The sequence below is a fragment of the Bidens hawaiensis genome, unplaced genomic scaffold (genome assembly GCF_021521415.1).
Source record: "Bidens hawaiensis isolate Kalapana, Puna unplaced genomic scaffold, B.hawaiensis_p1.1 tig00025754_1, whole genome shotgun sequence".
NCBI lineage: Eukaryota > Viridiplantae > Streptophyta > Magnoliopsida > Asterales > Asteraceae > Bidens > Bidens hawaiensis.
In genome coordinates this window covers 243,280-255,572 of record NW_027494118.1, presented here as the reverse complement: position 1 = coordinate 255,572, position 12,293 = coordinate 243,280, and the positions used below count along the sequence as shown (strand labels likewise).

The following is a 12,293-nucleotide window of genomic DNA, read 5'->3' as shown; positions in this document are numbered from 1 at the left end:
GGTTAAATTTAACCAAAAGAAAGAAATTTGATTACCTTGGTATATAATTAGAACACCTTTGATTTGTTTAACTCATCTCATATTATATCTGCAATCTTTAACTATTTGATCAATTAAATAAAACAAGAGCCAACAATTTATAAGTACATTGTTCAAAGTTGTTGCCATTATCATGTTTAGTACACAATTAGTTTTTAATAAAGAATTATAGAACCATATACATAACATTTATCCTCTTATGTTTATATTATGTTAATAATTCAACAACTTAGAATAGAGGTGTACAAACTAGTTTTGAGTTACCATTTTCAATTCGGGTTGAAACTGGCTTCTATCATGTTACGATCGGTTTCAGTTCGGATTTTGATCGGTTTCGGTTCGAGTGTTGACCAGTTTTTGCCCGGTTTCGATTCGGTTTACCGGTTTGAAACTGGTTTTGGTGGAGAAAGTTACAAATTGGTTCCAACCCTACGGTTCGGTTTCAAACTGGTATCTACATAATCTATTTCAAACCAGTTCGGTTTTCGAGTCAGTACGATTTACCGATTTATTTACTCACCTCTAACTTAGACCTTTTATCTATGGAATATTTACAAAACTAAATTTCAAACGAAATTAAAAATAACTAGGAAAACAACTCCTCGCGTTGCGGCGGTGTTGCAATATAAATTTTGCCGCCATTAGTTAAGTTCATTACGACATCGTTACTAAAACAGAAAAAAATGTAAACGTTTAAAATTATATCTGCACACATACAACTTATGATCAAAATGACACTAACTTGGTTACGATGCAGCTTATGATACAAATAATATATTTAAAATGATATTCACTTGATCGTTAAAATCCGGGCATTGCGGTGGTGAGTCGATGTGAATTCGGCCGGTATCGGGTATGTTCGTTATGGTTTCGAAAATAAACGCAAATAATAATTTTTTCAGGTTAAAATATGTAAAACAAATAGAATAATAAAAGTTGCATAAAAATCATATAAAAAAACCCACCATAGAAAACATCAAATAACCAGATTAGAAAAGTAAGTAAAGTAAGAAAAAAAATAGCAGTCAAGGTGCCCCGAACTTGAGGGCTTTTAACTTTTAATATAGCCTATTGCTAAACACAAATAGAATATCCATCAAGGCAAACAAACAAAGTTGTTCTAACTGTCAAGAGGATTTGAATATATATTAGAGTTAATGGCCATTTTCGTCTCTGTAGTTTTCTACTTTCGCCACTTCAGTCCAAAATTTTTAATTTTGTCAATTTTGTCCTTATAGTTTTAAATATTAGCCAATTACGTCCCATCCGTCTAACGGCATCCAGCTATGCCGTTAGTTTAAGGGTATTTTTGTCTTTCTCCTTTTAATTTTGAGTTAATGGCCATTTTAGTCCCTGTGGTTTGATATCTTTGCCAATTCAGTCCAAAGTTTGAAAATTTGTCAATTTAATGTTCAGTTTAATTCAGTTTTTTTTTTATGTTTTTTGATTATAACCTTGAAGATCATAATTCAAGCCCAAAACCATCGAGCAACCTCAAATACTGGTATGCATTTACTCTGTTGACAACAATAGTCGTACCCCCCCCCCTTATATTTAGTTTTTGACATTTCCTAAAATCTTCTCCATGGTGGAATTCAATGGTAAAGTGGTTAATGTAATTCCCTAAAACCGAATTATACAGAAAAAACTAAAAAATGTTTTGTTGATTAATGTATAATAGTTGATTACGACCCAGATTTCGTTATGATATGTTAATCTCTAAACCCTAAATATTATGCATTCATCAAAGAAACGATTTTTAGTTTTTTCCGTACAATTCGGTTTCACGGAATTGCTTTGACCACTTTACCATTGAATTCCACCACGGGGGAGAGTTTAGGAACCGTCTAGAAACTAAATACGAGAAGAGGGGGTATGATTACTGTTGTCGACAGAGTAAATGCAGACTTGTTTTGGGCTTGGATAACGCTCTCTAGGGTTATAGAAAAAAAATGACTTAAATTGACAAAATTTCAAACTTTGGACTGAATTGGCAAAAATATCAAACCACAGGGACGAAAATGACCAATAACTCAAAATAAAAAGAAGAAAGACAAAAATACCCTTAAACTAACGGCATAGCTGGATGCCGTTAGACGGATAGGACGTAATTGGCTAATATTTAAAACTATAAGGACTAAATTGACAAAAATACAAATTTTGGACTGAAGTGACGAAAGTAGCAAACCACAGGAACAAAAACGACCATTAACTCTATATATTATAACATAACTAATATAATATTAAAAAATGAAACTTGTGGCACCGACTTTTCATTATTAATCTATATAGATAATAATTAAAGTGCGGTCCGAAGGAGATGGGCGGTTTTGTTTAATTTCCCATGGTCGGTGCCATTGCGTTGGCAACCTCATAACGACAATACTATAAAAATGATAAAAAAAAATAAAAAAAACTTATTGAAAACCCTCGGATTAAATTGTTTTAAATATAACCCTTTAATGATTAAGATGTTTAAAAAGCTCCAATTCTCAAGCACATCCCCTATATATTAAAATGTCTTTGAAAGATTTATTAAAATCTTAGATAACTTAAAAAAGCATATATATAAAAAGACACCATATATGAGTTGGGTGTCTTTCAAGTTGTGATTCGTCAATTTCGGGTCACTTTTGTTATGTAAACCCGACCTGTTTGTAACCCGAACATTTCAAATATATAAAATATTGGATCTTGTCATTTAAAATATATAAAATATTGTTTTTTTTATATTATGCATTGTTTGACCATTTAAACATACCCATTTTTATGCAAACCATAAAAGAATCTTTATACCCAACCCTTCACTCCTTCCCTATATATACATACCCATCTTCTTCATTTTACTCTTGCTACATCTCCAAAAACTCTCTCAAAACTCCATAGATTCAAGGTTGTTATTTCTTATGTATTCTTGAAGTTTTGACTTCTCAGGTCAAACTAACTATAGTCTTTCATTCTAACTTGTTTATCTAACATTACTAACTCTTGAATATGGTGGTACAACATATATATAATACACACCCCTTATTTCCTTTATTTGTTACTTCACCGACTTTGGTTGGTTAGGTTTCGAATGTCATAAGGCAAGGCTTCATGGAGGACTTCGTGTTCTTGATATATATTTACACACACATAACTTATTATACATATCACTTATGACTAACTTCTAACCCTTTAGTTTGTACATCTTATTTAGAAGTTCCATGGTGTGGGTTTGTATAAGACTAACCTCGGTTTAACCGAAACTAGTCCAAACCGAAAACGGAACTTTTGTTTACTAGTTTTGTTAAAATAGTTGTTTAAACATGTTTATTGCTAGATTTGAGTTTCAAAAATCATTTTTACAAGTTCTTTGATATTAAGCATATGGAATCCATCTATGAACTCGTTGGGAGATGGAAACCGAACTAAACCGAAACCTTTGCTTAAAAGACTTGTAGTTAACTTTTTTTGTTGTAAAATTTAAGTTTTCTTCATTTATAAACCAATATACAAGTTCTATGATATTTGGGCATGTAGAAACCATCTATGAACTATTTGTGAGATGGAGACCGAACCAAACCGAACTATACCGACTTTTACTCGCTTAAGACACACAAGCTATCAAGACTTGTATATTTCTTTAAAAAATAGTTTACAAACTGATTTTAATTATTTTCTTAAGTACTTGGAATAGTTGGATCCAACTTGATCTCATAACATAGTTTGGACCGACAAAACCGAACACTCGCTTAACGTGCGTTGTTAGTTCTAAACAATAGATCTACGTACTTGGTTAAGTGTTAGTATGTTTTAATGAGTTATCTCATAACAATTAATATTTTGGAAAGTTGACTTTGGGTTCGACCATTTGTCAAGACCCGAACCGACAACCCGAACACTCGTTAAAAACCGTTTTAGTATCTTTAGCCTAATGGAACTTGCATTTTAGCATTTTCCCCACCTTATTACTTAACATTGGTTAAGTAAATATTAAGGTTAGATACTTTAACCCGGTTTTGAGCAAACTTACATTTTTTAAAAGGGTTATTATTATAAATTCTTAAATAGTTACATTTTAAACCTTGAACTTTAATTGATTAGTTTTTGCAACAATTATTTTATTTTAAAATATTCAAGACAACTTTTATAAATCCAAGACTTTCTTTTATTTAAGCTTCATACGTCAAACTCGTCGTTCCGGCAAATCTCAAAATAATCAATCTTTCAAGTTTATTACTTGAATGTGAGTAACTTCATACCCCGTTTTCTATCTAAACTAAATGTTTTATACTTGTCTTAAACCACAAACGTTGTTGTATACCTTACTTGAATAATTGCTCGATTTGGTGTTCTACGCTTATTTGACTATGTGTTTATCGCTTTTGGATGGTGGAACTATAAATCCTAGACCATTTGGCAACCCCTCATGGCAAGGTGTCGTTAACGTAATACAATTAACGATAACTATAAAATCCTAAACTATTTGGCAACCCCTTATAGTTGGGTGTCGCTAACTTGTTTAGGGATAACTATTTTATCCAGGTTTATAGCTCTTATTTATTGTTTTGTATACTAGTTTTGTGGCTTTTCATACTATATACCTATTGTTCAAACTTATGAATTGTTCACCAACCTTTGTGTTGATAAACTTTATTTTATGAAATGTTACAGGTTTGCATCTAGGTTGATTATGGAGTTCGGTGAAGAAAACGTCACAAATACCGTTAGGATATCAGCAAAAATGAACAATATTTGATTTGCTATATTTTGTTATATTTTGTTGTATTTGAGTTATGAATATTTGGTTATGTAACATTTTCGATGTTGTGAAATGAAATGAGTTTGTTAAATATTGTCGCTTTAAATAGTGTCATCGCTTATGAGCAATCGTTGCATCCGGGCATGTTCCGCCGCCTTTGATCGGGGTGTGACACAAGTAATCCCACCTGTCAAACTTTAATCAACTATTCCAATCATTAGCCAGCATTAGTGATATAATATATGACTATGATTACATATTTCATAGCTTTTTATTCTTTAAAATTTATCCATGAGACAAGTAACAAAAAATATATATATATATGACGAGGAAGAAAAGAGGATGCAAAACAAAATCATCATGAAAAGTATTATTTTACTCATACTTCCATTTGTGTTAAAAAACCATAGCAAAATATTAACATTAAATTAATTAATTGGAGTTATTTTTTTACAAAACTTTACGATGTATAACTTTAACGGAAACATACCAAACTTGATTATATATGTGGCTCATTTGCGTCGGATTATAATACATGAAACCTGTCATTTGATGTATTAAAAATTATAATATGAAAAAGTACAATAATTAATTACATCAGAAAAATCGCAGATGGAGGATTGAAGACTATTCATACCAATATTACCAAACTTCTTCTAGCATTTTCATTTTGTCCTCTTTTTCATCCATGTGCTCACTGGCATCGTTAGGTTTTTTTGTTCTTAATTAATTCTGGTTTATATAATTTTGGGTTTTGTGATTTTTAGGTGTGGAGTATCTGGGATATCATACATATAATTTAGGAAAAGTTTTATATTAAGTTATAAACTATGGTTTTATACGTATGATCACACAATTCATTCATATATCAAATTTGGGTTTCCGGACGCACTATTGTACCTTAGATGTACTATTGTTGTAATTTGTTTAGATACACCATTCTAGCTAGTTTAGACACATAATTGTAAATGAGTAACTTAGGTCATTATTATAACTCGGTTAGACACATCGTTGTTAGTGAAGAAAACATCTTTTTATATTTAATAATAATACTCAGTCAGATGAAATTCTTGATTCTATAATATAAGTTCTAAAAATAATGAAGCACACATAAGTTATTTGTGAAAGAACTTATGAATCTCGAATTATATTTATCATTACTAGAAGTTATATTTTGATAATATTATTCTGTAGTTATTCTTATTATACTCATATAAACAGTTAATTAGACAATACACAATACTTTATACTGTATTATATGTGGTTTTCTTCTTCTCTCTCATGCTTTGCCCCAAAGACGCATTGTGTGTGTGAATATGCATAACTTGATTAATACTTGTCAGCTCGTTTGATACGTTTAGATAAATGTATTAAGCAACTCTAGTTTAGCTAACACGATTTGAAGTGTCCTAGTTAGAGATGATATTTTTGAGACAACTAAAAATGCATGCCATGGGTCATAGTGCCTGCCCTTGTGCCATGTGATCCCCCTCTAACCAAGTTTTCTTATTTTAACCCAACTTAGACAAATCAGATTGAATGATCGAACAAATTTGTAGTTTTAACCAAATATCCAATTCAAAAGGTGTACAAACTGGTTCCAATTTAGCCAACAAAAGTAAAAACTGGCTTTTGCCTAAACTGGTTTCGGTTCCAATATTCCACATGGCAAAGAATCAATTCAATTCAAAACCGACTCCTCTTTGATCCATTTTTAACCGGTTTTAATGGAAGGGTTCCTATCCTGTTAACATACCGGTGGCTTGGTTGGTTACTAAACGGTCCTTGCCAAATCGATTTCAATACGGGTCCGGTTCTAGATTGCAAACCGGTTCAATTCCCGAACCCGTGTTTTTTACACCTTTGTCCTCTCCCTCCCAAGTCTCAGTTTTCAGGCCCAAAACCCTCAACCAAAAATGAAAGCCCATATAACAATATAACCCAAATGTTAAAGCCCAATAAACGCCAATTTTATTGTACATATCACGAATTCACGAGAGAAAATAAAATGATGAGCCCCTATTTTAAATGAAAATGGGTACTTTTTAATATCACTATTTCAAGTTAACGGCCATAAGAAACCAGCATAAAAAAATATTGTGAATTAAAGTAGCATACAAAATCATAAAACTTAGTGTAAAAGAGCCGTTTGTATAACTTGCGGGACCATGAAACGTTGAAAGTGACCAATTTAATTTTTCCTTGTATTATGGGCGGCAAATAATTCTAAAATGAACAGAATTATAACGGCTTCCTCTTATATATGTAAAAAACTTTTATTACCCAAATCCAGTCAAGTTATACCAAAACACGTCTTTTAACCCGTTCGATGTTAAGAAGTATTCGATCGAAGAAAATATAAAGTTTAGGTTAACTATAAACTCGTATATGAGTCAAATACATATTTTCTTTTTAAAAAAGGGTTGAAAACTATACCAAATCCGGCGGTTGTATTTGTTAGATTGATAGCCATTGCTGCTATCAATTTGATTCCAACCTATAAAAAACATACGAGTTTTACATTAATCAGTAAAAACCATGAAAAATAACTGATAATTCCCTCCTCTTTTTGTGGTCAACCGGTATTATAACCGGACTAACTAGTTGGACTTGTAAACAAATGGAGCTAGCCGTTTAGTTTACGGGTTTGTTTTAAAACATTACAAAAATATGTTACGGATAATAGTCACTTGTTTTGTTCTAGTTTAGATCTTATATTTTGTTATAAAAACGCATTATGGTAAAAATGTATTTGGAACATAACTGGTAACAAAAATATTGTCAAAAGCATAATCACTATAACTTAAATTATAACTAGTATTTCGACCCCCCGCAACGAAGCCATATTCGAATACAAAAACAGAAAAAACGAATGACATTCCATCGAAGTCATTCCGTCGAACACATGGTGTCCACTGATGTCATTCCGTCGAACACATCGAAGTAATCGTTCAGCGCGTCGTACACGGAACCTCTTCAGCTTCTAGGTCCCAAAGCTTCGTTTTTAGCAGGATTGGCTTTGCTGTTCAAAAGGGGGTTGCGGCGCAGCTTGTTGCCCGTTTGCCTGCCACTTTATTGTAATCGTTTTATAGTAAATTATATAAAACTTACAGTGACTGATGTAGAAGTGACACAATCAGATATATTTATGGCTAGACCACACATAAGTAAATAAGAAGATCAAGAAAATTTGATTGATTATTCATAACATGCTAATTATTACCAAAAATTGAGGTTACATGGAATCATCTGCTTAATTTTACTAAATATGAGTTACTTCATAGGGGTAATCAATCCAAACATCCATGAATGTAGAAGATAATATCTTTTAGGATAAAAGCTTGAAGAAGAGCAGGATCGAGCTGTAGAGCCTTATCACAATCTTTAATTACATGTTTGTGAAAATTCAATTCACTCTAGTTGTATGTCCAATTACTACAAGAAGAAAACAACAATCAACATCAGTTACAAAGAAGCTTAATAAGAGTCTTAAAACAAATTGAAATGCTACACACCAAATAATTAGAAAAACACGTGATTTAGAGATTAGAGAAGTGCAAAATTTGGTGAGTTAGGCTCATAAGGTAACCAGCAAAAGACATCGTCGACATAATTTTACCTGAGGCTGGGATTTACTAAAAATAATTCATACTCATATGTAGACATGAAGCTAAAGATCTTATAAGCAAAAATTTAAAATACTTACATTTGATTGAGTGCTTATTGGCTTCCTCAACCTCTTGAGAATTTGTAAGTGATTGTTTCACTATTGATCCATAGACCATACGTCAGAGTCTCAGAGTTGTACAAATGATCAAAATAAACAAATCATGACTGAATTCAAAACTGAAATACAAATCGAGAACAAATTTGATATCATCTAAATGATAAATTGATCCACAAAAGTTACCACTCAATGATACCAAAAGCCACCACTTTGAACGTTTTAACTTTTAGGTCAATCTGATCTTAATTTTTTCAACCCATATAAAATATTGCCATACCCTAACCTGAAGATGAGGCATTTCAACAAACGATCATAGAATGAACAGTTCTTTTGGTAAAGACAGGTGGATGCATTAGAATAAAGCAGGTGTAAAGGCATGTCTAGGAACAAAAGACAACACCTTTTGCACAGCGTACAATAGACTTAAGCCTAAAAATAGAATGAACAGTTCTTTTGAGAGATGTGACCGACATTCCAAATTATAATATAATTATAGTTTTAATAATTAAAAACTTAGTATATGTTTAAGCCAAGTCTTTAATCATTGTGCTTTCTTTTTTTCCACTCACAACTATCCATAAATACCTACTACCATCACAACACATCCACCACAACTTCACTAACGCAACTATTCACCTCTAGTCACACTCTCACCCACACACACACCATGACTAAAGATGTTGAAGTAGCCGAGCACCATGGCGGCGGAAGCGAATACGCCGCCAAGGACTACCACGACCCACCCCCCGCTCCCTTATTCGATCTAGACGAATTAACCAAATGGTCATTCTATCGTGCACTTATAGCCGAATTCGTTGCCACACTCCTTTTCCTTTATGTCACTGTTTTGACGGTCATCGGGTACAAAAGCCAAACCGACCCGAACTTAAACCTCGATCAGTGTGGAGGCGTTGGCATCCTTGGTATCGCGTGGGCCTTTGGCGGCATGATCTTTATTCTTGTTTACTGCACCGCTGGTATCTCTGGTACGTGGTTCAAATCCTGCAGTGTACAAGTTAAATGATTTTAGTTAATAAAATAAAAAAAATAAATGAAGTATGGTCAAAAAATCACTTAGGAGTGGTAAAAATATTTATCTTTTAAAAAATTACTTTTCACTGTACAAAATAACTTATATTTATGAATTTGTTGTAACTAATTAACTAACTGGTGGTTGCTAAAATGCACCAGGAGGACACATTAACCCGGCAGTGACATTCGGGTTGCTTTTGGCGAGAAAGGTGTCGTTGATCAGGGCGTTGGGTTACATGATCGCGCAATGTTTGGGTGCAATTTGCGGTGTGGGTCTTGTGAAAGCTTTCCAGAAATCGTACTACAACCGATACGGTGGTGGTGCTAACGAGTTAGCCGATGGTTACAACAAGGGTACCGGGCTCGGTGCTGAGATTATTGGGACCTTTGTACTTGTTTACACTGTGTTCTCGGCCACTGACCCCAAGAGGAGTGCACGAGACTCCCATGTTCCTGTAAGTACTTGAACCCCTTACGTCTCATTATATTAGTGTAAAGTGTAAACCAGATGAACTAGTCTAGGCTTGAGCTCGTCTCCTTTGACTTAGCTTGAGTTTGACTTGCGTAACTTTTAGCTTGTTTAATTTGGTCAAATATTACTCGGCTCTTAAGTAATTTTTCTGTCTAAAAATTTCTTTATTAACTACATCAATTAGAAAAAAATATTTTTTACTATAATATTATATATAACATGATGAATAGTTTTTTTGTTTTATAAATAGTTATATATAAATATATTTTAATTTTCTTTTTATTTTACAAAATAGAAACATTTACATTTACATTTATATGAATAAAAATTTAGCTGAGGGTTCTAAAGTTAGTCAAACTTGGTATATAAATCTGAAATATATAACGTAATTTATATTATTTTAGTTAGTTATATAAAATTAGTCTTTCTATTAGTTTTATATTTATTTTACAAAAACAAAAATATATGTATTTTTATAGACAAAAGTATAGCTTAAGCTTATAAATATCAATTTCTAACTCGTTCATTAGATACTCAACTCGGGTTCAAACTCATTTAAACTCGTTTCGATTCTAGTTTTAACAAGCCGATTTTGAATAACTATGTACAAAGGCTCACTTTGTTTACAAATTACAACCATGTTTTCTTTGTATACTTGAAATATACCGACTAATATTCTAATTTTTAAACATGAAGGTATTGGCACCACTGCCCATAGGATTTGCCGTATTTATGGTTCACTTGGCCACCATTCCGATCACTGGTACCGGCATCAACCCAGCCAGAAGCTTTGGCGCCGCAGTCATTTACAACAAGGAGAAGGCCTGGGATGACCAAGTACGAATTTTTATAAAATTCAATTACTATTTTTTATATACATTTTTGCACAAATTTATATTTATATAAATGATTTTATTTCAAAATTGCAGTGGATTTTCTGGGTTGGACCGTTCATTGGAGCATTCGCCGCCGCAGTCTACCACCAATTTGTGCTTAGAGCCGCGGCAATCAAAGCACTTGGTTCATTCAGAAGCAATGCTTAATTAAGCTTGAAAGATGTTTACCCATGGTGGTTCTTGCCTTGTAGGTATCTTTGAAAAAAATGTTTATTGTAATTGTGTTTTGTTCTATTTTCTTTTTAAGTTTCGTTTCATATGTGAAATGCAAGTGTGTTTTTTATTTATTATTATTATTTTTTTTAATTTGATTTTTGGATCTAATGATTTCAAGATTAAATGATGTGAGATATGAAGTTTAAGAGCATATGTTCGTAAATTTATGAAGAATATTTATATTGTTATTGTTTTTAAGCATACTTAGATGTTCTTGTGCAAGTATATGGGGTCCATCATTCTGGGGTTTGAGGTATCAGGATACATTGTTTAGTTGAACACGATACATATTTTTATTCGTGTAAAAAAATTAACCCTAACTTGTACGTACTCAAATTGCCCCAAACGATTTGTGTACTCATCTTTCTTAACGCCTCAAACAAGTTGGTTAGTAGTGATTAAGTTATCAACATGTTATGACAAAGGATTGTTAAAAATTGCCATATACTCCAATTCAACAAATATTTCTTTACAATCATCTCCATCTTGTGTCTTGTTATAACATGTTACATGTTATAAACATAAACATGACACATGTTATAAGTCGTTTACTATTAAAATTTACTAACTAGTAAGTATTATATATTGTTATATTTCTATTGATATTAAGATTATCGTTAATTAAACATTATTAATAAACTAGTGCATCAGCACCTAGGTCCTTCGAGACTCAAAAAACTAAGAGTTTATGGATAATAAGAGTTATGATAAGATTAGGTGACTTTAGACATGATAACACTGCTTTTGGTTTAATAAAGGACAATGGACCCGACAATGTCTTTATCACACTAGAAAAAGAATTCTATTTTCTTTTTCTTTTTTTTCTTTTTAATAAATTAACATCCATTATCCTCTAAGCATATTCTCTAAACAACTAGAACTTTCATTATCTTGTCCTTTTATTATTTTATCAACAAGATAAGGTCAAATATTACTATTGTATCCTTGTAGCATTTTATAATCACATACATTACGGCGAATATTTAATAAAAAAATTACTATCATAAGTCTACGATATAGTATGATTATACTATACTAGATAATATATTATACAATAAAAGTATTAGTATAATGCATGTGAAACAAACACACAAATAATAATAATAATAATAATAACAATAATAATAGTAATAATAATAATAAATTGTTTTCTTTCAAGCCATAACA

At 32.0% G+C, this 12,293-nt stretch overlaps 1 protein-coding gene across 1 annotated transcript; it reads left to right on the top strand.

Annotated features, from left to right (window-relative positions):
* The first annotated feature begins 9,147 nt into the window (after positions 1–9,147).
* LOC143572142 (aquaporin PIP2-7-like) lies at positions 9,148–11,324 on the top strand. The gene is made up of 4 exons (XM_077057376.1): positions 9,148–9,496; positions 9,702–9,997; positions 10,711–10,851; positions 10,944–11,324. Exons 1-4 carry the CDS (start codon positions 9,178–9,180, stop codon positions 11,055–11,057), a joined length of 870 nt encoding a protein of 289 aa, XP_076913491.1. The 5' UTR covers positions 9,148–9,177; the 3' UTR covers positions 11,058–11,324.
* The last annotated feature ends 969 nt before the right edge of the window (positions 11,325–12,293 follow it).